Raw genomic sequence first — 27,841 nt, 5'->3', positions numbered from 1 at the left:
AATATTTGGTATTAATTTGTTTGCAGTAAAATCTCATTTTAATGCTTTAATTAACAGCAAAGTTTTCATTTTTTGACACAAACTCGATAAAGCCTGTACGCTAAAGCTGGGTTATGTTGAGGCGTTTGCCACAAGAGTTTCTGTGTAGAGTTTGCATGTTCTGTGCTTGTGCTCTGCTAGAGCGGACATGGGCTCGTCTGTAAACGGTCACATTTACAAACCTTGGAGTCGCTGTTAGTTTACCAATAAACGTGAAGAGATTTGTCACCTTTATAATAAGTGTTGACGAGGCCACTGGGAGTGAGGCCCAAGGCCAAGGCAGGCTGACTTGATGATAATGTATCATGTTTTTCTACAGTCAGTGTCTTCTCCTCGTCCTTCTCTCTCTGCTCTGTTTCAGGTGTCGTGAAGCTGATGATGTCATTTCCTGATCTGTGGTTCACGTCTCAACTAGTCTGAGACACTCTGATGTTCTATCTCTCTATCCTGTTCTGTTGGTCCTTCTGTCCACTAACCCCAACCAGTCAACGCAGATGGCTGCCACCTCTGAACCTGGTTCTAACGGAGATTTCGTCCTGTTTAAAGGGAGTTGTTTCTTCCCACTGTCGCTAAATGCTTGTTTATGTGGATCTTGTTGGGTTTTCTCTTTCTTATTATGAATTTTATATTTTGATCAACGCATTGAGATGATTGTTGCAAATTGCGTTATACAAATAAAGTTGAATTGAATTGCGTGGGTTTTATATCCTCTCACCATGCAAAAAAACATGTTTGTTACTCAGTATGTTTGCATGTTCTCCCTGAGGGTGTATGCCATTACAGTCACTGTAGCCTCTTGAGAACCAAAGGTGGAAAAAAGTATCTTTCATTTTATTTTTTTTTTTGTGATTTCCTGCCTGTGTGAAGCTAAATAAATTAAATCACAACTTCCAATTTATAAAAAGGTCTTTGTTCTAAACTGTTGTAGTGGACAACCGAACGGTTTTACAAAAAAATATGCATGTTCATGTGGATTTGTTGGGTTTTTTCTTAAGAATTTTATATTTTAATAAGCACTTTGAGATGACTATTGTTGTAATTTGCCTTTTATAAATAAAGTTGAATTGAACACTTGTGTAAAATAATAAAATCAATAGATACAATATTAATATGTGATCATTCCAAATAAAAAGTTCAATTTTTTTTAACTGATATGATCATAATTGGAAAAGCCAATGATAAGGTTAAATAACTATATTTTAATCATCGTCACACACGAGATGTGAATGCAAATACCAGGATGTCATCTATAAAGCTCAATAAAATGTATTAGGTCGCTCAAAGGAGGCAAAATATATTAAATGGAATTAAGTACGAATTTTGAACTCAAACTCTTTTTCCTTTGATTCTGTGGATGTGAATATGGTCAAAACTTGCAGTATGAAACTTTAACAATCAGCCAGTAACAAATAAATGAAAATGATGTCTTTAATAAAAATTAATGTGATCTTTTGACTATTTAAACCATCTCTGGAAACACAATTTACCAAGAGCTTTTATTGTGAAAGGTTTTATTGTCAAAGTCTGAAAACAGAAGTTTTTTTGCTTAAGCTGTCTGATCAAATCAACACATTTTGTTACTTGTGTCATGTTGGTTTTTCCTGCAGAATTTTCCACCCATAATTAGAAAGTTGCAGCCCCGAGAATGAGGCCGATTCCCTGATATGGACGTTTTAAAGTGACAACAGTTATCATAGAAAACCAGGAGACAAAAAGTGTCTTGAATTTTTTTTTAATAACACATTTCAATATTGCAACAGCCATTAGAACGTCTTCTCTAATGGGTAAAAGTCATCAAAAACTAACAAAAGAATGATATATTTTTTTGTCCTTTTCATATTCAAAAACACTAGTTTTTTTTTTTTTGCTATGGCCCTAAATGAAAAACAAATCCAACCCTTACACAGTGAGCAGATATTATATTCAACACAATGTTTCTCAAACAAATTATAAAAATAGATTTAGCATTTTCAAATACATATTTACAGTATTAAACATTAAACAGAAGGGGTCACAGCAACAGGAAGAGGAAATCGCTCCGTTGGTCGCCGTTTGTGTGACGGAGGGAGAATAACGAGGGTTTCTTCACGTCATGTGATCACATGAGAACATTTAGGAGTTCATTTGAAAGACAAACAATGAAAAACATACTCCTCAGTCCAATACTGACACTATCTTATATTGTGAGATCACAATAATCCCATAATGCCCTGTAGACGTCGTCCTGTGAGCTTCTCGCGCTGACAGTTAGCACACGTTAGCGCGTAGCGTAGATTGAGAGGAAAAGTGCAGCTACAAATCAACTGTTAACTATGAGTAAACCTAACAAACTGTAGCAAGTAAAAAAAAAAAAACAACATTCTGTATCCACACACATGCACACACACACTTCATACTATACGCAGCACATCCAGTGATAATGAACCCAGAAGTACACAGATACTGTGTGTCAACAGTACAAAAAAGCTCCAGCGATAATTGGGCTACCTGTGTGCAAGACGGCTCGGTTATAAACTACAATAAATCAACAGGGATAAGACAGGAAATGCATGGGAATTTAAATAAATGCATTGTAAACATAAATAAAGGTGCATAAATACCTTTTAATCAGGCTTTCTTCCACAGACGGCTTGAGATGTGACAATGATAGTGATGGCGGGAGGAAGAAATAAAGAGAAAGAAAGGGTGATGATGAGGCGCAGAACGACAAAATGAGAAACGCTCGTGTCCTTCCATCAAGGGACCACAAAAAGGTCCTGAAAGTACAGTAGAGCTCAGATACAGTTTTAATAGCACTGCACGGGAAGGTCTTTGAGGCATTTTCCTGCTCCTCCAGAAGATACATTCCAACCGGGGGTGACCGTCGCACATTTGTCTTCAACGTGAGTTTGGATCCAAGGCTGGGACATGAGTTCCACTGTGTTTCCAGTGCCATAAAGGGAGATTCCTGCTGTTGCTCAGCCTCACAGAGCCTGTTCCTGCTCTTGGACAAGCAGTAAAATGGGATTGACACAATTGTCTACGTATCAATCGAGGTCACAATTGTCACATGACATCACTCCTGTGCGATCCCCCTCACCACGAAAGATTCTGCTCGTTGCAGAAGGAAGGAAGGAAGGAAGTAAGGGAGGAGGAGGAGTAAAAAGAGAAGAGCAGCTATAGCTGAAAGATTCCCACATCTTTCTTACGTCTCCTCCGCTGGGTCGTCCGTCTGTGCGTACACACACACTCGCACACACTCGCACACACACAAGGTGGTCTGCAGCACCTCCAGTGTGAGGTCGAGTGTGTCCGAAGGTTTAGACCTGCACGCCGCGCCCGTGCATTTGGATGACCTGGGCTCTCAGGGTCTGGATGGCTGCCAGGATGAGCTTCTGGTGCTCCAGGGAAGTGATGCCCAGACTCAGCACGTCTCTGTGGACAGAGTTACAATAATGACGGATTTCACTTACAGTGAAGTACAAATAAGCTCCTACAGAGACATGGATATTTAGGAGAACTTTTAGAGTTGCACGTGGAAAACTTTTACGCGAGTTGTTTACATTTAAAGTTACTAAACAAGCGTGTACTCAATACAGATTAAAGGGCAGGCAGGGTTACAACAGCTCTAATGTAAGACTTCTTAGAATATTTTAAAACGCAAAGTAAAAATGAAATTGACAACCAACTTCTCAATAAAACTAAATATATATTATAGAGTATTTTCTTTCGCAGTCGAGCGTCATAAAACAACATGTTTGCATAAAGTGTGGCTGGTTTCTTTTCTTCACACTGTTTCCGTAAAACTCAAACCTACTCGAACTGAACGTACTGTACGTGGAGCGGACTCAGCGCGGACTGTCCGCACTCCTCAAAGCTTTCATACTCGAGTGCACCACTGAATAGTAAAATCCTGTAAGACGTGTTTTACATGTGTCGGTACTTTCATAGCTCGTCCGCCAGTCTCCCCTCTACGCTCATCTTCATCTCTCCTGCTCTTTTTCACCAGGTGGTGAAATGCAGGTCGACCACTTTGCACTTAATGAATCACGGATGTCCGCCCAAGTATGTTTGAGCCTTTAGCGTGTTTAATTTGGTGGTAAACCTTGTCATTGCAGTGCCAGTATTTCCTCAGCTTGTGTGGCGAGCACAAGCTAGCTAGTTAGCATCTGCTCTGAGAGTTACCGTTAGTTGCATTAACATCACTTATTTGTTAGTTCCGCTATCACGATTCCGTGAAGTCACCGGTAGAGGAATTGGATGAATAAAAAAAAAAAAGATACTCGACAGTATTGGCCGATATATTGCTATAAAATGTAATATCATATGTTAAGGTTCCATTTCTTCAGACAACTGCTACTGAGAAAATCCATTTTGATCTCCTGACATGTTTCGACTGCGAACTGCCAGCCTTTACCAGAAGTGTCTGCTGATCGCTTTGATGTTCTCTTTGAAGTTTCCTTGACTTCTGCGTAGTAATAGAATAACTACGTGATTCTTTTTGTCTCCTTTTTGTTGTCTGAACAAATGAAACCTCAACATACTTTCAAAAAAAGAAGACAAAAAGAATATTGGTAAAATTACTAAGCGAAAGTAAAGGAAACTTCAAAGGAAACATCAAAGCGATCAGCAGACGCCTTTGACAAAGGCTGGCAGTTGTCAGTCGAAACATGTCAGGAGATCAAAGTGGATTTCCTAAGTAACAGTTGTAGGAATAAATTCAACCTAAACATACTATCAAAAAAAGAAGACAAAAAAAATCTTGCGGGAATTGTATTATCGGTTGACATCAGTAGCTTATTCGTTTTTTTCACCGGCATTAAAAAAAAAAAAAAAACAATATGTGCTTTTGTTTGAGATGACATTTAAATAATAAATTTGGCACTTTTTCTATTAACGAAGTTGATTACAGTACATTTTCTTATTTGCACAGATGATGTTTGTTGAGCGATACATCCAGTGGGCATCACATTAAAAATAGGCATAACATGTTAATTACATGGAGATATATTTATATGATGTAACTTAAAATGGTCGATGTAAATAAATCGGTATTGGCTATAATCGAAAATTAAAATTCAAACAAAAGCAAATACATTTTTAAAGGCTTATTTTAAACATTTTAATGCCAATTAAGGCCTTGATTTTAGATGAATGAATTGAATGCCTTTTATTACTTTTTAAGGCTCATTCCTTTTAAAGTAGGTTCTGGTGTTATTTGTGCAGTTAATAGGAAAAGCTACTCACTGTACAGTCATTCGCGCCGCTGATTCCAGGTAGCAGTAGCCGGCTGCAGTGAAGTTGTCCTTGTATCGGCCCATGTCCACCGCATCCAGCCACTCACCCACAGAGTTAAAGGACGGGAAGGACAGCAGAGGCCTCTCTGACAGGGTAATGGAGGAACTCTGAAGAGTTCTGAACACAGAGAAAATGAAGCCATGGCTTTAGAAACGTAAGCAGATAATCACAGCATCATATGTACCTGCGCGCCAGCGTGGAGGAGCCGATGCCATCGGGGGAGCGGACGCTCTTGCTGAGGGCGGAGTGGATCTGACTGAAGCTGGGCCGCTCCGTCCTCTCTTTCTGCCAACAGTCCAGCATCAGCTGATGGAGATGTTGGGGGCAGTTCACTGGAGCGGGAAGTCTGAAACCATCTTCAATGGCTTTTATCACCTACACACAGAGAGAGAGAGAGAAGCAGGAAATCGAAGTTTACTGCTCTATACATTTTCCATACAACTCACTCAGGGAATACTTTTACTCATCAACTCTCTCAAAAAACAATACATCTGCATTTTCACTATTAAATTTATGAAACTGGAGTATCCTTAAACACACGAAGCTTGACACTCTCAATTTGGGAAGTCGGACGTCCGGGTAAGTAGTGACGATTTAAGGGGCATCTCAGTAGCTTTAGTTATCATTCTAGATGGCAACATGTTGTATTTATATCCATTGTAAAGTACACTGTGATTAATGGCGTCTAAGGATTTTATTGGGCTTTATCAGGCAAAGTTTGCATAAATATTTTGATGAATAGGACTTTGTATGGGCAGTCAGATAACCCTAGCACTGTTAACTTAGTCATATACCATCCCCTGGCCTCTTCTGGTAGTGTGTATTCATAAATGTATGCCATTTTGTAAGAATACAGAGATATAAATCACTCCAGTGTTTAAATAAAGCCGGTTTTGTCAGAGAATAGCTGTAAAATGGGGGAAAATGACTTATTACTGAGTTTTTCCTGCTCCATCACAAACATTCCATCCAGGACATTTGGGTACCTGTGTCATACATCCTCCTCCTGTGATCTCTGGTGGTAATCACAACAATCAGCAGCATTAGTTCTAACCCAACCCTTTCCCAGGCCTCACTAAAGAGCATTCATAAAATGCTTTTCAGGGTCTGACATTTTCCATTTAATCAAAGGTGGTGAGTAAAGGTCGCGGGTGATCACAGGTAGACAGGCTGGCCAACAATCTGCTGAAGATATAATGTATCAATTTAAAGCAGATTAATGTCCCTGGCTTTCAACTGACTTGATCTCTGCCCTCTCCCATGTAAAGTTTTATATAATGAACATGGATAAGAGGAAATATTCCCGTTACAAAAGAGGAAAAGCAGCAAAGCAGAGCAAGCGAGACTCACGCATTTGAAGGACAAAGAAGAAAGACGTATAATTTGTAGCATTTTTACCCCTTTACAATACTTGGACTACATTATTATTATTATTGACACATTTCCATTGGCCTATCGGCGCTGCTACTGGATGCTGTTCAGCACCTGCTTGCCAAGCGGTTCAGCCTTGGCCAAGTGAGGCTAAAATGTGACGGTATTTGCCAGAGAGCCCTGATTGGCCCATCATGTGATGGCAAATGAATCCTCTGAGAGTGTGGCTGACTCACACTGCTTAGAGCCTCCTTTGAAACTTTGTCTTCTTCTCGTTGTGCAATAAAACCACAAAGTAAGAAGCAACTAGAACAGCCCTTCCACTTAATCTGTTGCTGTTTTTTTAGGCAGGGGTTAGCGTATGTTGTGCTAAGAAGCTGAAGCCAGGGGGGCAGCTCTGTGATACGGTCGGCCTGATAAGTGGAGCCGTGCGGTGCATGTACTACCGATGGAAATGTGCCTCAATAGTCCTCACTAACTCTAGTCTGGTTGTATGTGTAAGTAGGTCCTGTGTAATTCTCATCTCAGTCATAGGGGCACGTGACATGCTAGCATCCTGCAAGCATACACACACCTTCAAGGTAGTGTACTACAACAGTTTAGGTCCAATGTGGCAGAGGAAACGGTCTGATTCTAAGTCATGTGGCGTTCCACAGGGCTCCACCTTCTCCCCCTACTCCTTTTTTTAAAATTTTAAAATTTGTTATCTTTTATCATGTGTGCATAAGTCGTCAAAGGTTAACCAACATATATCTCATAGACCTTATGCTCCATCCAGAGGTCTCAGGTCGTCTAGGACAGACCTGCTTTTAGTTTCCAGAACAAAAACTAAGCAGCGTATCTCAGTTTCTATGCTCCTCATCTGTTGAGCAAACTCACAAAAAACTGCAGGTCTGCTCAAATTCTCAGCTCTTTCAAATCAAGGTTAAAGACATTTCTATTCAACACTGTTTTTAATTAAACAGTCACACTATTTAATTCGATATTATCCTATTTTATTGATTGATTTTGTTTTAAATCTTAGTTTTTCCTCATTTCTAAATGTAATTTTTATGGTGTGCTCGCTCTACTGTGATGCTTGTTCTTTGTTTTGTGTAAAGCACTTTGCACCTTTACATGAAATGTGCGACAGTAAATAAGATTGACTTGACTTATATGTACTGCAATATTTTAGTGCCAGTTATGTTATGCCATGTTTTTCCCACTATTGATGACTGGATCTGTATTGTTCAATATATATATATATATAATGAAAAAACTGACATATGCTATTAGATTAGGAAACTATGGAGGAGGTTTATTTCAGCACCGTAATGAATTATAAGATGTGACTGACTGACGTGTCTTTATTCTACTGAAAAATTGAAACAATGTTGTTTATTTCTTGTTTGTTCTTTTACTTTGTTATTATACAATTAGGTATGCATATATGTTGTTTTGTTGATACTGTATACATATTTAAAAACTTGGGACTGATGTAATGTCATATTATAATTGTTCCATCTGTTCTCAATAAAAATTTTAATTACACACACAAAAAAACCAAAAATGAGCAGAAGCGATGTTTATCTGTCGATAAGTGTCGTTCGCTAAATTTTGACACATTTGGAGCTATGTTGACATTTTGGGGTTAGTGGGAGGGATATATAGGATTAGGGTAACAAACGACACCTAATGACCGCCTTCACGTCAGCTTATTCATGCTAATGACAGGCGTCACGTCATGATCTATAAAACTTCACGTAAAAAATGTTACCCAAATATTTTTTCCCCTATTGTATTTTAAGTGACCTTCTCATGTGTTTAACAGCACTCTAAATGCAGTATCTGAAGGACAAAGAGATTGGAGTCACCGCAGCTGAACGGAGCATCACCCACACTGAGGAAGAAATAACAGGTTGCTGGTGAAGAGCGGCTGGGTCCCATCAGCCGCACAATTTCTCCCCTCGAACGCAGAGGCGTTACATTTCCTAAATGGAACTGACTTCTTCCGAAAAGGATTTTTTATGGTTTGAAAAGCCGAATGGGAGTCAGGAAACAGGCGGTGGGCACTGGAAGGGGGTCAATGTGTCCTTAGGAGAAAACAGGATTGGTCATGGAGCTGAAGTCGACTTAAAAAGAAGGACTTAGGGCCCTGAAAAAAGCTCTCAGTGGTACTGAGGCTCCCTGGCTGTGCATAGATAGAGTTCATTGGTAAAGAGAAGAAGGATGAATAAGAGCTGATTATTCTAATAAAAAGTGGAACAGGACGGAGGGAAAAAAGAGGTAAAATGACCATAGAGATAAATGGCAAAGATTCTTCTCACTTACATCCTGATTGCCCATGTCCCAGTAGGGTCTCTCCCCGTAGGACATGACCTCCCACATGACAATGCCGAAGCTCCAGACGTCCGAGGCGGAGGAGAAGCGGTGGTACTGGATGGCCTCAGGAGCGCTCCACAAAACCACGCTCTTCCCTCCGTGCTGAAAGAGTGAACAATTCACAAAAAGCTGTAATATTCCCTGAGGAAAGACCATTATCTGCACATCAAAAGGGTTGGTTGTGGTGCGGCTTCACCTCGAGTGGAACTGCTAATAACCAGGAGGACTGGATCGTACTGACCTGAGCCTGACATGGAAAAGGTAACTCCTTTGATCTGAAGCTCATTAAAATATGCCAACCTTCTATGACGGTTCATATTGGGGTCAATAATCAGGGAAGCACATGTAAGTAATACAGACTGTTTCCTTAATAACTGCTGAGATTATGAGCATGTGCACACCGACCCAAACGTTATATTTTGTCTTTAAACGACTGGACCTTGTCCTGCAGTTCCAGCAACTGCTGGTTTAGGATGGTGTTAGTACTCTTTGGTGATATATGGTGAATTAATAACACCGAAATGCAAAGTGCAAAACATTATTCACAAGTGTTCCAGCGCAACTTAGCACTAATTTGAGAGAAAACTTGTTTTCAGGGCATGAAATGAATGGAACAAACCAGATCTAAGAACTACACAGACGCTGACAAAATAATTTCCTCACTAAAAGTTAGGAAATGTTTACAGTTATTAGAAGGCCTGTACAGTGGAGTGATAATGTCCCAGTGCTGATGTTACTCTATATTAGCACTTGTGGAACTATTTTTCCTATTTAAAGTACAAAAAGTGCCACTACTCAAATAAATAGAACACAAAAACAGAGAATGACAATGAATGCCAGTCTAAAAATCACGTCATCATCATGACATTCTTCAAAAAAATATAATATCTGTTATTCATTAAGGGCTCTATTCTCCCCCTGTACTTAAGTCAGTCGCTGCGCGCCTTCATCCCAGTTACGCACTGTGGGTGGAGCAGCCCTGAAATGTGGGTGTTCCCATTCAAATCTGGCTTTACGCGCATTCTCCGGTGTGCATAAGTCCTTTACGTGCTTCTAACCCTGGAATAAGTGCAGCACCCCAATAAGGTGAAACATTATATTGCACTAGAAATATGGACATTTGAAGCCACACAGACTCGTGCGATTAATTAAAACTCTGACAGACGCAGACTTCTGTCCACGTTGGTCACAGAGATTCAACTATTTTCATACTATGTCCAACGTAAAGTCACAGTTTGATCCACTACAGAGTGAAACAAGCTGTCATATGAGGATGGACCACAAATTGTTCCCACACATATTTTAATGAGGCTCAGCTCAGGTCAATTTAAACTATTAATATTTAAAACTGTGTATTATGGAAGCCAATAGTTGTTTCACTGCAAACATCCCTCTGTGTTAAAGCAGGACACTCTGCATCCTCATATCTCCAGCTCATCTAACTCTGTCACGCTTTACAGCGATGATGACGACGACGACGATGATGATCAAGGAGAGAGATTTTAACTGTGACTCAGTCACTACAATAATCTGATCAAATCAATCTGTTGCATTGTTTATCAACGAAGGCATTTCAAATTAAAAGTAAACTTGATCATTTTCATGGATTTCAATGACATTTACAAGCGTTGGGAAAACTCCATGTTCCGTGATTTCTAGACAGCTCAAAAAAATGACATCACCGCCTCCTTTCCTTCAGCCCCCCTTTTGCTCTACTTACGCGCGGGGGGCGTGTCAGGAACCTTGACCTGAGAATACACGTAGGAGAGAGGTGCGTAACTGCAGGCGCGCAAAAAAGCGCTTAAGTCCAGATGGGAGAATAGAGCCCTTAATGTTTGAAAGAAAATGATGAAAAAGTGGATAAAAAAGACACGAGAACTGCTTGGGGATGAAGACTTTTGTGTTCTTATCTAGAGTGGGAAATAATCTGTTTTCCCACTCTAGAAATCAGATTCTAGAGTGGGATGTAAATGCATTAAATGTCTGCATTTACGACCCTAAAATAAAGAAAGAAATCAAAGTGATATTTGTGTTCCTGTCTCCAGTGGTCAGTGGCAGGTGGTCATAAATACATGTAGCTTTGTTCTCACCAGTGTGGTGTAGATGGCCTCTATCTTGTCGTCCTGCAGAGGTCTGAAGCCTGATACTTTGCAGCCCAGGTTGGCGTTAACAAGCACCTGATTTAGGAAACAAAGACATTAGAAATGATCCAAGCAACGGTTGCTCATTTTCACCAGTAAAAACAAGTGCATTTTTTCACTTTAACAGATAAATAATAGAAAGCATGCAGGAGTGAGTTTGACCGTTTCATCGTTTCTCCAACTGTGTGTGTGCAAACTGAAATGTTGGAATACTGGAACAAATTGTGTTGTGTGCATCGATATGATGTAGTTGTAATAGTCTGGGGAACCACATCCTGTTCCATCATCTGCTCCCTCACCTTGTGTGCAGCGAGCCGTTTGTGCACGAAACCCATTTCAGTGAGGTACTTCATCCCAGAAGCCACGCCGGTCAACATATCCATCAGCTGCATCACACTCAGCTGGCCTTCATGTTTCTGATGGGAACAGGAAGAGTAGACGTGTTTGAATTGCAAAAGAGGATTTTTTTTTTTTTTGGAAGAAAACTGAAACGGAGCAAACGGCGAGCATACAGAGAGCTAAAGAAACTCCTGTTCCTACAGCGCGGCGTTGTTTCTGCAGAAGGAAACAAACAGGCCGTTAAGTGCTGTGGTTGTAAAGCACAGTCGTGCTTCAGAGAGCAGCAGGACACACTCACAGTTTACAGCAGCTCGGAGCACAAAGGCTTTATTCCTGCCGTTAATTACAGAGAGCTTTTGTTAGCGTTAGCACGGCTGCCCCAGGACCCATTACAATAACAGGACATTTAGGATTAATAAACACCAACTTGTTTGTGTTGTAGGGAAAGAAAAAAAAACAGATGATGATAATCAGTTATGTTGGATAATGAGAGGCTCGGCTGGTTGAAGCACTTTACTTTATTGTGCTGTTATACTATAGTTGTGTCTGATTGATTGGATTGGGTTTGATAATATTAATTTAAAATGGTTTAAAATGAAAACCAAGTGATTTTCAAAAAGTATTAATACTTTAACTTGTTTGTGAACATGTTTATTATATATTATATATATACTGTATATAAGTTGTTTTGAATATAATGAACTATTATATAACATATATCCTAAAATATTCTAATTTATATTATAATAATTACAAATACACAATATATTGTTTTTGTTATCATTATTATTATCATCTATTTATTAGGTTTGTTATTATTAACTATTAAATACAAATTATCTTATAATAAACTAAATTATGTTTATATTAATTGCATATTATACACTTTTTATATAATTATTATTATTATTATTATAACAATACATAAATTTTTTTACATTTAATTTATTATTATAATAAATTAATTACATTATACACTATTTAAATATTATCTTCCTCCTATTATGATTATTATGATTATTATTGCCACCAACAAATAAGAGGGATACATATCAAAAATATAAATAGCATTCATAGTATAAATAATAGAGTAAAGTGACTTTATTGATCATGCAGCGGAGGAATTTACTGTCATTACAGTTCAGATAAACAGAAGATGACACGCAAAATACCCTAAAGAACACCTGAAAAATAGTGTAATGAAGGAGATAAAATAAACAATACAATAATAAAAGCTATATGAGTAGAAAATATAGAGAAATATATATATATAATAATCCATTAACAAAAAATACCTATACCTAATAGGTTTATTAATTAGATAAATACATACATTTATGAATAAATGAATAAGTACATAAACAGGCAAACAAAGTGTTTTTAAGTAGTATTTTAAGATAAGATTCATCTCGCTATTGAATACATTTACAGTTACAGCAGCAAAGCAAGATAGCAGAAGAAAATCACACACAGCAAAATTTAATAAGATAAGAATATAAAATTTTTTAAAAATATGCATAAAAAAATAGTTAAAAAGAGTCAGTAACCAGATGTAAATCTGAATACACTCCACTGTATGAACACTATCATGCACACAGACAGTGCATATTAGGGTTTTATAAGGATTTTACACCTATAAATGTCCAAACAGGTTTATTTGAACCATTGGAGACAAATGTGATGTGAACTCACCCTGAGGAATGAATCTAAGGCTCCGTTGGACATGCTCTCCACAATGATCATCATGGTGTTGCCTGTAGACACAGGGAAAGGGCACGACCAGTGAAGTTTGTTGGAATGGTAAAACTACAGAGTAAATAAAAGTGAAAGAAGTGAGGTAACAGAGACACAGGGAGGGGGACGGAGTGACTCCACTTTCTAGGACACTTGGCATTGTGCGGAGAGCCATTCTTCACCCAGTCAACTGTAGTGAGGCTGTCTCAGCAAGTTTAACCACGCACGCACGCACGCACGCTGGCCAACTCAGCTGCAGACAGCATGCTTCCATCCAACATGTGTTCAGAGCAGAGGGCAGAGATCCAGCAGAAGTGCAAAGAGGAAAAATAACTAAGGATTATGGGAAAGAAAAACCCTGATGGATGTGTAAACAGCTTCATAGTAAATAAAAAAAAAACAACAACACGAGAGCATGGTCTGATCTTACGTTTAGCTTTGCTGTTGCTAAACTGTTGTGAAACATACACCTCATGCAATCATCACATTAGTTTTGCACATGATTCTAGTTTAAGAATTTATTCCGAAACACCGGACCACAGACTGGCAACGGTCCATTTAGTACTGGGCTGCAAAGAAACAATAAAGTAGAAAAAAATGTATTTAATTTTCATTAATGTTTCAGTGATTTAAGGCTACTGTGTTAGATTGGTATTTTTGATCACCTGATTGGCTCATTTAACATTAAGTCCCACCCTTAAAGCCAGGTTTTCGTCAGGTTTTCATTCATGTACACCTTCGTTCCCTTCAGCTTTCTTCCTTGCTTCAGTAGTTCTCCTTTGAATTTCATATTCGTGAAGGTTATTTTTACAGCTCTGTTATCATTTCTCTTTGGGAGGAGATGGCAGGAGTTGATGTTGTCAGGGTTCAGGACAATGTCCTTCGACTCCAGGTAGTCAATGACCTGCTGTTCAATCGATTTTGTTTCTTTGTCACTCGCGTAACTCCTGGGTTTTATCTTTAGGCCTGTGATGATGACATCTTTCTCTCTTTCCTTTTGTTCCAGCTGTTCAACCATGGCGTTCAACAATTTTATCTCTTCAGCATTTCTTTCATTCTTTTCTTTCAGTACCTTTGCTTCGCTTTGTAGGTTTTCCAATGAGTTTTCCAGCGTCTTTTCCAACGACTTTATCCCGGCAGATAGGTTTCGTAGACCCTCGCATATCATCTCCTTGACCTCTTCCAAACCCGAATTGGGTTCTGAAGGGCCTCCCTGCGGTTTTCTCACCATTTTACTTCAGTCTTGGGCCCAATTTTTCAGGCTGTTCAGCTGTAGCCAGCTGTAGCCAAGGTCGTGTTATCGGAGCGAATGAAAACACGTCTGCTCTCTCCAAAGACCAGAGACAATTTGTGCTGGGCTCGAACGCTGTGCGGTAAATAAATGGTCAGGTGATGTGTTTCAATTAGCGTGAGAAAGACGCACGTACATCTGTAGCAGCACATGAAGCCGCTTGCCATGTTTATAGTTGTGTGCAGAATGAGGGACGAGTAAATACAGCTGATAATGAAGCAACTCACAATTCTACATGTGCGCACAGATGTGAATAACATCAGGTTGAAACAGGATGGGGTTCAAAGAGACATCGGCTTCATGGTCAGGTCTTCTTTCTTCTGCCTGATTAAAGTTCTAATGGACACCCCTATTTTATTATTGTTTTCCCAGAAAATCACAATGAGATGCACATCTGGATCTGATCTGGATGAAACTTGTTGGGGTAACTGAGGAACCAAATCGACTCAGAGTCAAATTTTATAATATTTTACATCAGTTACAAACAACAATATATACTTATTTTTGTATTTTCACCATGAGAGTTGAGAGATAGAAATTCTCGATTTTTTTAAACTGATCTAGATTCTGAGTATTGATCCGGGGTCATGTACTGAGAGCGCATTGTACTGAGATTGTATATGCACGCACATGCGCACTACTGGAAAATTCATTTTTTGCTTAAAAAAATAAATAATTTTTGTTTATTTTTGTTTTCAAAGTGAACGAACACGTGTTTTATTTGTTTATAGGGTTAGGGTTATAATCTCAGTACGGAGGTAAACTCAGACCGTGACCCCGGATCCCCTCCAAAATTTAATGGAACCTTCTTTGGCGTAAAATTAGTCAAAATGACCTTCTTTGGTGAAGGTAAAAAATAAGCAAAAAATATAATTATGCTCGTTGAAGAAATTATACTGATTCCCAGAGTTCAGGAGTCATTCTCTACTACAGGAACATTAGGACACACTTATAAAAGAGATTATTCATCTCAATGTAAATCTCCTGGTTAAATAAAGGTTTAAAAAAAAAAACACTGACAGAATCATTAAGGCTCATTTATACACATGTGGGGTAGAGAAGCTCCAACGTAGAGACCCCTTAATGGCCCATGTCAAGAGCGACGTGGCTGGAGGCAAAAACAGGAAACGCTGCTAGCTAAAGACTGTGGAGGCTTTGTTGTGTGTTTGGGTGCCAGAAGAGGAGGAATAACGTTAGCGGACATAAATTAAAGTTTTATAGGACTCCAGCGGACACTCGAGCTCAGAAACAAAGAAGACAACGGTGGTTTTGCCTCCAGGCTAAGCCCCGCCCAACAAAATACATCAAATACAAATACAATCAATCAAAGGGTCTATAAGAGACTAAAGGGTGGAGAACAGAGCTGAGTGACTTATATGAAGCCTGGGTGCTATTTAAAGGTAAGGTGGGAGTGGAAATTAAGGGGCGTGTGAGAAAATCCTGGGGAGGTTATATTATATATACTGATATTAAACAGGCTGTTTGCAGTCCAAGTGTGTGTGTGTGTGTGTGCAAGCATATTGTGATCTCACACCATATGTATGAGCAGGTCGGCAAGTGTGTGTGTATCGATGGAAGTGAAAAGAGAGAAAGGAAGCATACTGTATGTGCTTTCTGTGTGTGTGTGTGCGTGTGTGCGTGTGTGCGTGTGTGCGTGTGAGAGAGAGAGAGATAGAAGGAGAGATTGGAGAGTGCATCCCAGGTCTCCACTGGGCCTCGAGCACCAATTACTGTACCCTGCACATCTGCTGCCATCCTACTGAGCACAGTGTGTGTGTTAGGGGCACCGTGCCCACACACACACACACACACACAGCATCACCACAGCAATAACAAAAAACTCTACAAACTCCTTAAAGCTTGTGCCTTCACCTGCCATTCCCATTAACCTCACACTCATCGTCTCTGTTTCCGTCTCCTTCATTCCAGCAGTTTTTTTTTTTTTTTTTTAAACTTTGGGACCTCAATTTCCTTTTGTCAGCGTAAACCAGGCCTTGACGGAGCTTGGCTGCTGCCAGGGTACTGCATCTATACGTCCTATTCTATTTAGTTTAATACTATAAAGCTCCTAAAGCTGTGTTTCTCACAGTGGGAAGACGTATTAAGTCAGAGGAAAAACACTATTAGGTGCTGTGTCTACATGGCAACCATCAGCCATCACTAGCATTTAACGCTAGCATCACACTGTAAGGTCTGCACAGTCACAGTGCCTGTTAATAACACCGTTTTCCCGTTCATCCATTTGTGTATTGTTTTGCTAGTTGTCCAATATGGTTTCAGGGGTTTACAAGACTTGGATTTGGAGGTTGAAGCATCACAATTGTGCAAAAAAGGCCTATGTCTCATATTTCATAAAAGATGCTAACCATGATTATCAGAGTATTGGAAGCATTTTAAGCAACACAGAAAAAAGATTTAATACCAGATTATGATATTCTCTCTATCTTCTTTACTTCACCCTTTTTGCATTGCAATAACTTCATTAAACCTTAAAAGGGGGAACACTTTGTAACTATTTTATTTGGTCATTTTGCAATTTCCTTTGTCCCATTCTGCTTTTTTCAGACTTGAGCTACTTTTTGCCTGTAAATACCCTTCCCCCCTCTATTATTAGTCAATTTTTGCAAGTTGTTTTTGTCACTTTTATCCAATTTTTGTCCTTTCTTTAATTTGTTTGGCCACTTTTCTTCCCAATGAGTTAACCTTTGCCCAATAAATACCACTTGTTTCCTTTTTTCCCTACATTTTCCCTTCTTTTGTTCCACATTTTTGCCCTTTTTCACTTTTGTTGGCCACATTTTGCTCATTTAAGCTACACTTTGTCGTTACATACCACCTGGTTCCTTTTATTTATCCATTTTTTGGCCACTCTTGACTGCTTTTGGCCTAATTTAGTCACTCTGAACTCTTCTCTTGCCACTTTTGGCCATTTGTTACCATGTCTGCCTGTTCCTTCATGAAAAAAATAAAAATGTATTGGACGGGGACCGGCCTACTTTGGGTTGACGATGCCCTGTATGCCAGATGACCAGTCCACCTCTGCTTACCAGTGGTGATGACGCCTTCCAGCCGGATGATGTTGGAGTGGTCGAACTGCCCCAAGATGCCCGCCTCGCTGAGGAAGGAGCGCCGCTGTTTGTCAGAGCACCCAGCTCTTAACGTCTTAATGGCCACAGGAAGTTCCCTCTTACTGGGCAGCTTCAGGCAGCCGCGGCACACCTCTCCATAGTCGCCTGTCAGAAAGGAACGAGACAAAGTTGGTGCACGACAAGAATCAGAAACATCAGGGAAAAGAGATGATGCAAAAAGACAGATTATTAAGTAGTAACTACAAAGGGATCAGAGAGGGATCAGTGATGGACTCAGGTGTGGGTGAAACAGAAAAACATAGTAAAGCAGGTCTGGATCAATGCCTTATCAAACTGATTGAACTGCTTTCTTTGGCTTATCTGAGAACAGGTTCAGGCAAAGTGCAGAAGCTTTGAAAAACCTGCCATAGTTTGGTTTGTGTTGTGGTGTTTTGCTGGTGATGGTGCAGAAAAAGTCTTCACTGACAACTGGCTTGTAACTAAAACCAAGTTTATCAATAAAAAAAAAAAAAAAAAAAAACAGAGTAAAAAAACTCTGAGTCTGGTCAGGTAGGCAGCATATATATAAATCAGAGGAATTTGAAACAACAGATGGTTTTTAACTCAAGATTAGCTCATACAGAGAAAAGAGGGATTCCACAGTTTTACTGCCAGCAGATGGTATTTAGGAGACAGTCTGTCTGGGACCAGGACACCCTGGACCCCTCAGATCTACTCATGGTATATTACTTTTACAACTAAGGCCTCTGTGCTTATAATCGTGAAAACATATGCATATTTGGGGATAAAAATTAACTGAGTATAACTGTTAATAGCACAATATGCAGTATTTAATACTACATTTCCCCCCTTTGAGACTGCAAAGTCTTGATAAAGCAAAGATAACAAAGTATGTTGGTAACCGTCTTAAACCTCTCTAACCATGTTCAAACTGTGGGAAGGAGCAAAAACCTTCCAAATGCTAGTTTATCTTTCTTAGTAAAATTTTTAGCAAACTTTAGTAAATCCATCAACCAATCAAGATGTGAAATTAGTATTATCTTATTAACATCTTATTTAGTCTTTAATTCCAAGTCTATATATTTACTTAACTACTGTATATTTTAGTTGGTTATTACTTGAAGGAAAAGGAACATCCAATTGCCTAGAATGTTTATGTATATTTATATAAAAGTACATACAGGCCTCTGTGCTTATAATCATAAAAACATGTGCATATTTGGGGACAAAATCAACCTTTATTCCAAAGATTATACTGTATAACTGTTAATAGCACAATATGCAGTACTTAATACATCACAGTGTGTCTGACTCCAATCTCTACTGCTTATATCACAACGTCGCCTATCAAAAAATACAGCCTTAGTCTTTCATTCCCACACATGTTGGAATGTTGGTAACCAAATTAGCGACACACGAGTAATTAGTGCTAAATCAATCGTGCTGCTGTGACGGCAGCTTTTAAAGTCATTAGGAAATAATCCCCATGATAAATGAGCTTCATGTTTGACCACTGAGCTTAATGCACTAGGGTTGTGTTGCCAGATCAGAACTGTAAACCGCTCTATTGTGCTTGAAAAAGAGAAAAAACACTGGACTGTGACAAATGATTACAGCAAAAATGTTCTTATAATATCACAAACAAGGACGTTCAGCCTTCGCACAAATAGTTTCAGGCAATATTGGGCCAAGATTTACATTTTCTGAATGTAAAAAAATCTGAAGAAATACGTTTGAACTGGAAAAGCTGCAGAATTGCATTGTTGAAGCCAGTGGTTCTCAACCTTTTCTGCCCGTGACCCCCCCCAAAAGAAAGGTAACAGAGACCGAGGACCCCCGCTGTAACTGAAGATGGTTGAACAAATACATGAACATTCAAGAAGTAATTTACAAAGTAGGAATAATTAGGTAAAATTGGCAAATAACGGGCATGGAAAATCGTCAATGTGGTTAAATTGGCAAAAATAAGCATGAAATACGATGAAAAGAGGTTAAAAATGACAATTATGGGTCAACATATGCAACATTAGTTGGGAAAAGTAGAGGAAAGGATTTATAAGTGCCACAAATAACTTGAAAGTGTGAAAAATGTGCAGATAAGGCATTTAAATTTGTCAAAGAAGTGGCAGAAAGGGGATTCATGTAGCAAACATGCATTAAAAGGAGCAAAAAGTAGGCAAAAAATATGTCTAGTTTGGTGTACGGTAAATAAGCTAAAATGGGCTAAAATATTCTTAGTTTCTTCAAGGCATCTGGCCACGCCCTCCCAGTGTCTCGCGACCCCAAGGTTCAGAATCACTGGTTTAGGCAAGGCAAATATATTTTATACAAAAGGCATATCAATGTGCTTTACATGATTAAAAAGTGCAAATGTGTAGAGCCTCCAAAACAAATGCACAGCATGACTCAGAAAAACAACAAAGGACTAAAAAAATAGGTAAAACTCTATTAATTCTCTGATTTGTCATTACTCTAAATACTGACATGAATGCTGATGATGTGGCCCTTGAAACCAACAATGACATGTTTGTGGCCCTAACAGAACAGTTTCTGTACACCTTTAAATATTCCTGTCTCATCTTTGACTCTTGAGTTTCGTCTCCACATAATTCCACACCAATTGTCAATAATCAAAACTAATCAATCCGTTTCGTCACCTGTGTGCACGATCCTCTCTATCTTGACGCTGGAGTTGTCGAGCTCTTTGGCAAACGCGTGCACGGCTTGAAGCAGGTCTTCACACGTCTCTGGGTCGATGTAAGTCCTCCTCGTTGGAATCTTAACTAGAGAACGATAGACATAACATTTCAGAATCTCAAACTCATAATACACAAAGACACCGCACAGTAACGGCTACAAAAAGGGTGATTATTTGACTTTGATCCCTTCATGGTTAATCGTTTATCGCTGCTTTGTCAGAGATAAAATCAAAAGTATGGCTAAAGCGGCATCGACTACCTCCGTTAACGCCAAAATAAATATTTGAGCTGTCTGTGAAGCACTGTGATCTACTGTGGAAGGCGTTTCAATAGAAATCGATGCAGCAACCCGCTCTGGTTTCTCTGAAAATATTGTTCCTGTAAAGAAAACCTTGCAATAGAAAACACAGAAATTGTTTGAGAGGCCATAGTCATTGCATCCTTATTCAATTCCTGACTCGTTGCTCGTTTTGACCTTTTTAAACTGATTCTGCCCCTTCCTTAAAACTCATTCAGATAACATGGCCTCCCTTCACTCTTTTTCTCTTGCTTTTACAGTTTTATCTCTCCAACACATGCACAAACACAAACAAAGTCAGAAACTGGGTCAAGAACAATCCTAAAGTCCCCTGATAGCATGTGCTGTTCATTCTAGAGCCAAAAGACAACAATAAGGGACAATGTGTAGTTATCACATGATCATTTGGGTTTATGACAGAAATGATCTGTTCAAGAGTATTTATAATCCTCTATGGCCCATTTTTTGTCTTGACTGGAGGGATTTTTAACCACTACTGTGCCAACATAGATCACAGCTTCATAAATCCACCTAGGGCTGTGCAATTTATCAAAATTTAATTCCAATTATTACACCCAATGATCACAAAAATAACAATCGAGAAAAAACTATTTAGAAGTTTTATTTGCCATCCATCCATTTTCTGACCCGCTTGTTCCAGTTTGCTATATAACAAGCGAGGCAAGTCAAATTCTCTTGCATGGGAACACTTTGGGTTTGATGATGAAGACCTGATCTGATTTTTTTGTGTGCAAAAGTGAACATACTTGATTTTAGCATTTGAAGGATTTTATTCATGTTTAAAGAATATATTCTACATTGTTTTGTACAAAAAATAAACATGTTTTTGGTTGACAAATAATCGTGATTTCAATTATGGCTAAAATAATGGTGATTATAATTTTTTCTATAATTGAGCAGCCATAAATCTGCACCTATAGTCAAACAAGTTTCTTTTACAATCATTGCTTTGATACAGGTGCCCGTCATTGCCTTTAATATTCATAGCTTTAGTAAATAACTCCTCCTCCATGTCAGTAGGTGGCAGTAGGGAGCACAATAAAGCTGTATTCCTGTTTGAACACATTGTGCCACCGTATCGTTCCATAAGGTGTAGGGTTGCGAAGTGGCACTACATTTCTGATAAATTCCCACGGGAACTTAAGTGCAGGAATTTTTGGAACGTTTTTATGGGCAAAATGTCTTGGAATTAACCGAAAATTGGGAGTAACTTTTAAATAACTAATGCTGATATTCTAGATCAGTGGTTCCCAATCTTTCATGTCACAAGAACCCTCTCCATAATATCATATGCTTTTACATTTATGGAACAGCGGGCTCCCCTTAACCCCCAACTGTGTCTCAAACATGTTGGTAAACATGGTCTTCTTTGTAAAATGTAGATAAATATTGTCTCCTATGGTCAGGAGTCTGATAAAATGGCCTCTACAGCATAAAATAATCCTGTTTCAATAAATTACAAGAAAATATAGTGTTTTGTTAAGCTACAGTACTGTTAGTTTGTGGTGAATTTGTCCAAAAATAGCCCAAAAAGGAACTAAAACATTTCCCAAATATTTTTTAAATAATAGCTCCTGTACCTCTAGGGGTACACGTACCCCTGTTTGGGAACCACCATTCTAGATGACACGAAAATATAGTTTTCCAACTATATTTAACATTTCTGTTAAGGGTAATTTCCTCGGAAAGTTTCCAACTTTGAAAACTTAGAGAAATGGTATTATTTTGCATGGATGCTAATATTTATGTTCAGATATTCAACAGTTATTTAAATTTACTGCCATTTCTGTTGAATTCCAAAAAATAATTACCATGAAAAGTTTATATTTTCGAATATTCTCAAAATTGTTCCGCCCCTTTGCAATCCTAGTAAGATGTGCCCTAGCTAAGAGAAGTTATCAACAGGTTAGCGTGGCCAATGCAGCGTGAAACGATCACAAGAACCTGTAGAACAGTTGTATAAACAAGCCAAAAAAACAATTCTTCTCACCTTTGTCCAATTTTAGAGAAATATATTCAGAATATTTAGAATTTTTAAAGTAAACTACACCCTGCACTTGTCCGATGAACATGTAGAAACTCCATTTAACCCAACGTGTATTTTTAGACTGTGAGGGAATGCGAACAAAAAAAAAAAAACCCTGAGAAAATCCATGCACGAAAACACAAACTATGCTGACTTCTCTTATAAAAAAAAAACATCAATGAAAAGACACCCGTGTTTCTAAGGCGACGCTACAAATTGGAAATTTCAGCTGACATTTATCGAGCAAAGCCATATTGAACCCAGCGTTTATTTAACCACACACAACTAAACAAAAGCCACTTGTTTTCTTAATCAACTGCCCAATGTACTTATCGAACACTAACAGCTAACAAATAAACTACCCAACATGGAACCGATAACCCTCAACTAATGCACTATAATCAACCACATGACCTTTGACCCTTGTTACTGTTTTTTTTTTTTTCTAAAAGAACGCCTGATGTTTCTCCCAAAAGGAAAAACCACGGCTCTGAGATGTGATTACAACTCCACATCGACCTGAGGGAATCTATAGCGTCTCATAACAGCATATTGATCCACAGACAGGTTTGTGTTGCATTGACAACCAACGCCAAAAGTGCAATTATGGGGCAAATGGAGGCTTATCTGTTGTGTTCCTGATCGAAGGTTCCTTTTCTGTCCGGGTTTTCTAACAATTGGCTCTAGTTTGTTCCAATAGAAAATTAACAAAGGCTCAGGGAGAACCACACACACACGCACACACACACACACTCAGACCCACACACACACACACACACACACACACACACACAACCACACACACACACACACCCACACCCACACACACACACACACACACCCACCCACACACCCACACACCCCCCACACACTGTTTCCGTTTATTTCCCATGATGCCATATCTCGTTCCCTGTTTCTTATGCACTTGTAACTGGAACACTGATAGTACGGATGAGTCTTAGTTCACACGTTTAATTGCTGGATTCGTTTGCCCAAAAACTCTGCTTCCTTTGGGTTGGTGTGAACACGCAAACAAAGTCTGGAGCAGATCAGGCAAGTGAATTCTAGAGCAGTGGTTCCCAATCAGGGGTATGTGTACCCTTAAAGGTAATTAAACACACTGCTCAGGGGGTACACCTAATTTATAACATTATAGGACACATTTTTACTCGCACATGGACATTTTTCCCATCCGTCGATAACTATTTGGTAAAAAATTTAAAGTACGTCAAATGGTCAAGTTCAAAATCTAAATAGTGACTAAAAAGTGAAGTTTTGAAGTGAGGTTAATGTTTGATCACATGACTAATAAACAATGCATAACTTGAACTGAGGAAGTAAGACAAAAAGGATAAGGGGTACATGAAACAAAAAGGTTGGGAAACACTGTTCTAGAGCAATTCAAATCAAATTAAAGTAAAAAAAAAAAAACAACACTATATAACAATAACAAAGAGCGCAAACCACCAAGCTCCAGATCTCCTCTGTGCCAGATATTGGCAGCTACAGTATCTGGATCAATGATCCTGATCATGGTACTATGATCATTCACACTTTAAAGGGTTGGAAGAAATGTATATCCATATTAATAACCATAAATTAGGTCCAAATGTATGGGGACCCCCATTTTTTGACAGTTAAATGAGCAATACAGATGTGATTTGGGTAAAACTTAAAAAGTGTGATAAAAAGTCAAATTTCATAAAGAGTGGTTATGACGACCCAAAATAGGATTTTTTAAAGTGATTCAGAATCAGTGTCTTGATCCGAATCAACCCCAAAATCTAATCACTTGTTCTTTTTTCCCCATTGGTGGATGTTGATGAGATGAAACAGTGGATGATTGAGTCACTGACGTGCTTGACCTTCACCCTGTTCTTCTATCTGCTTTTTACCTTTGCCAAGGACACTGGTTTCCAATCGTTTTTGTCCAATATTCCCTTTTTGCATTTCTTAAAATCCCGTGTACCCCCTCTTCATATAATAAGTACCCTTTACATAATTTCATATACTGTACTTTTTCATTTGTGGAACAGTGGGCTCTCTTAAACGTGGCTTGAATGTGTCCAACATTGGTTCCCTAAGACTTAAACTACAACTTCAAGACAATGAGTGGAATTTAATTAAACTACAACTTTTATGCAATTACCTCAATAGTAAGTAAATACAGTCTCCTTTGTAAAATGTAGCTAATTATGGTCTCCTAAGAAAGTAAGTCATGTTTATCTGTAAAGCACCTTTCACAGACAGAAGTCACGAGGTGCTTCACAGAATTACAATAACAATACAAAGTACATTTACAGTCACAAAACATGAGGTCATAAAACAAGCCTTAATCCACTGGAATTAAAACGCTTTCTGAAACAAATAGGATTTCAGTTTGCTCTTAAAAACATCAGAATCAAGTGATCGTTCCAGATAAAATGGCGTCTACAGCACAAGTTAATCCTGTTTCAATAAATTACAAGACAATAAAGTATTTTATTGAGCAACAGTACTTTTAGATTGTGGTAAATTTGTCCAAAAAATAGCCTAAAAAGGAACTACGAACATTGCTGCGGATTATTTTTAAATTAATTAGTAAATCTTTCCATGTACCCCCTGCAATGTGCTCCTGTACCCCTGTTTGGGAACCACTGGCCTAGGAGTTTGTTTTTGCTGGTGTTTATTTATTTTTCCGTGAATATTTTAACCTAAACAAGTGATTAGATTTTGGGATGATTTGTATCAATATTCTGGATTTACGGTAATATTCAGGTGACAATGCATTATGGGGGACAGCTATGGCGGTGCACGAGGACTGCGTCATCTGCGTCATCTGTGCATTAAACAGAAGCTGTTTTGAAAGTGACAGGATTTTCCTGTCACTTTGGAGCGGATCATAAAGTGCACTGTGAACGCAAACCGATCCATATCAAGGTGATCCAATGATCAGCTAAACCACTCAAACGTCTCCAGTTCACATTTCTAGGTCACATAAAACTAATGTTCTGAACAATGTCACTTATGATGAGTCTCACACTCCACTTTCCTCTTTCCCTCCATTGAATCTACTTTATGGCTCTCGCACTAATTTATTCACTCCATTTCTCACTTCTCTTATGCCAGTGCTTTATGAAACGCTGCTGGGATATGAAGTCTGGCCGATGAACAGAGGGGAGGGGAATGAAATGAAGCTAATCAGTAAGGGTGTAACGATTCATCCATTAGATCGATGAATCAATTTATATTCCTACGATACAACTACGTTGTGCTTCCTGATGATATAAATCCATCTAAAATCATTTTAAAACACATTCAATTGATTATATCGATACAAGGAAATAACTAATTGGATTTAAGCATGGCATACTTTACCAGTATGTGTTTTAAAAGCGATTTTAATATTAAAGACGTTACTGACAACTCTGTTGACAGCACATGTAGCGTTAGCTCATTAGCATTAGCTCTGCAGGAAGCCTCGTGATAACCATCAAGATAAAATGTAACTTATCAGGTTCAACCACTGCTCATATAAACTGAACAGATGTTGGTTTAATTTAATTTTTTACCTTAAAATTGCATTATTTTTATGTTAAAAAACAAGCAGAAGAGTCAGGTCAACCTAATATGTATTTTTTTTTTTTCAATGAGAACAGAAAAGGTTAATATCCTGTTAATTTAAAGTGTTGGTTGAATTTTATTCAAATAAAATGTGAAAAAATTCTATTGATAATTATTTACAAGAAACATCAGGAATCTAGGAAAACTCACCTGCATTGTCCAGTATGCAGGTATTTATTTCACTGACTGAATTATTATTTGGGCTAAAAAGTTACTGAATCAATGAATCGTTGCGAATCAAATCGATCTAAATTAAACGACATCGTCCATGGTTTGAATCAGCAACAACGAATCGTAATTCAAATCGAATCGTTGCTAAAATGAATCGTTCCATAATCAGCTAATGGAAAGTACGCTGTAGAAGAACCTGTGCTAAATCCACGTTTAAGATGTGTCTATTTATACGAACGTCTGTTTGAAAAATCATGCCAAAAAAAAAACTGTGTGCGCGTTTGTGTTTATGTGTGTATTGCGTGCATGTCGGCTGTAGGCATGTCTTTGTTTGGACCGATTTAATTCCCAGCTGCACGGCTCGGGCTCATTATTCATCAGGCGTAGTGCTCCAAACCTCTCCAGAGGGCTCAGCATTCTGCGAGATTAAACAAGGCATTTGTGCACGCACGCACACACACACGCACGCACACACTGACTTAGCGTCGCACACATGAGAAATCTGCAAAGATCCACAAACATCCTCCAGTATTAGCACAACACTGTCACGCACAGACAGACAAAGATGAGTCTGTTCCGTCACTGTCGAAACTAAAAGCCTATTGAGAGCTTTTCTGTGTGTCCAGAGGATTGAAACACAGTTACAACCTCACTGAGCATGATATCCAACAACATTTCACATCCCTGTGTGGAGCTAAATAATCCGTGTACTGTTCATTCTTTGGTTATTCCGTTTTAAAACCAACTCCAAATAACAAATAAACGGGGTGGTAAGTTTGTTTAATTGACTTAAAACCTTAACATAAATACAGAAAAATCAAAAACCAGACAAGCAGTGTCCAACAAAAGCTTCAAGTTTTAAGCTTACCACACAGAGGGGACCCACGGGGGGGGGGACTTTTTCTGCCGCATTTGATAAAAAATAATCTTGTATCATGTTGTCCACCTCACACCGATGGCAAAGAGGTGTCATTTGCATGTCGATGACGTTTTGTTAAAGAGTTATTGATGCTGGAAGTCCGAATCTGTGAATATCTGCCAACTTTACCAAATAGTGTTACGGTCCAAATAGTATCCAGATAAACTGGTGACTGACTGTGAGGCTGGTGTGAGGAATAAACGTTAGAATTTCTACGATTTCACACTTTTGCAAAAACAATTACAGCTTTTTTGAGAGCAGTAAAAAAATACATATTTTTTGCACATTAAGATACCGTGAGCCACTAACAGCAGAAGTTGATCACAAGAAACAAGGAGCGCCAGTAGACTCATAACGCCACCTCTGGCAGCTTACCACACAGAGGGGACCCACAGACGGGGGTGGACTTTAACCCCTGGATGAAAAAGGAGCAACGCATAAGTCACATTACTGATTAACTGG

At 38.7% G+C, this 27,841-nt stretch overlaps 1 protein-coding gene across 2 annotated transcripts in view; it reads right to left on the bottom strand.

Annotated features, from left to right (window-relative positions):
• Positions 1-1,871: 1,871 nt before the first annotated feature.
• Positions 1,872-27,841, bottom strand: part of epha10 (EPH receptor A10) — a 204,785-nt gene continuing 178,815 nt past the window's right edge. For both annotated transcript variants that reach the window (XM_028460918.1, XM_028460919.1), the window contains 9 exons: positions 20,300-20,425; positions 17,601-17,786; positions 13,221-13,282; positions 11,489-11,605; positions 11,139-11,225; positions 8,998-9,150; positions 5,501-5,691; positions 5,266-5,433; positions 1,872-3,453 (listed from right to left, as the gene is read on the bottom strand). In XM_028460918.1, the coding sequence (XP_028316719.1) occupies positions 3,339-3,453; positions 5,266-5,433; positions 5,501-5,691; positions 8,998-9,150; positions 11,139-11,225; positions 11,489-11,605; positions 13,221-13,282; positions 17,601-17,786; positions 20,300-20,425 (1,205 nt within the window). In that variant the 3' untranslated portion in view covers positions 1,872-3,338. The remainder of the gene's footprint in view (positions 3,454-5,265; positions 5,434-5,500; positions 5,692-8,997; positions 9,151-11,138; positions 11,226-11,488; positions 11,606-13,220; positions 13,283-17,600; positions 17,787-20,299; positions 20,426-27,841) is intronic.

This window comes from Gouania willdenowi, chromosome 11 (genome assembly GCF_900634775.1).
Source record: "Gouania willdenowi chromosome 11, fGouWil2.1, whole genome shotgun sequence".
Lineage (NCBI taxonomy): Eukaryota > Metazoa > Chordata > Actinopteri > Blenniiformes > Gobiesocidae > Gouania > Gouania willdenowi.
This window is presented reverse-complemented; position numbering and strand designations above follow the sequence as displayed.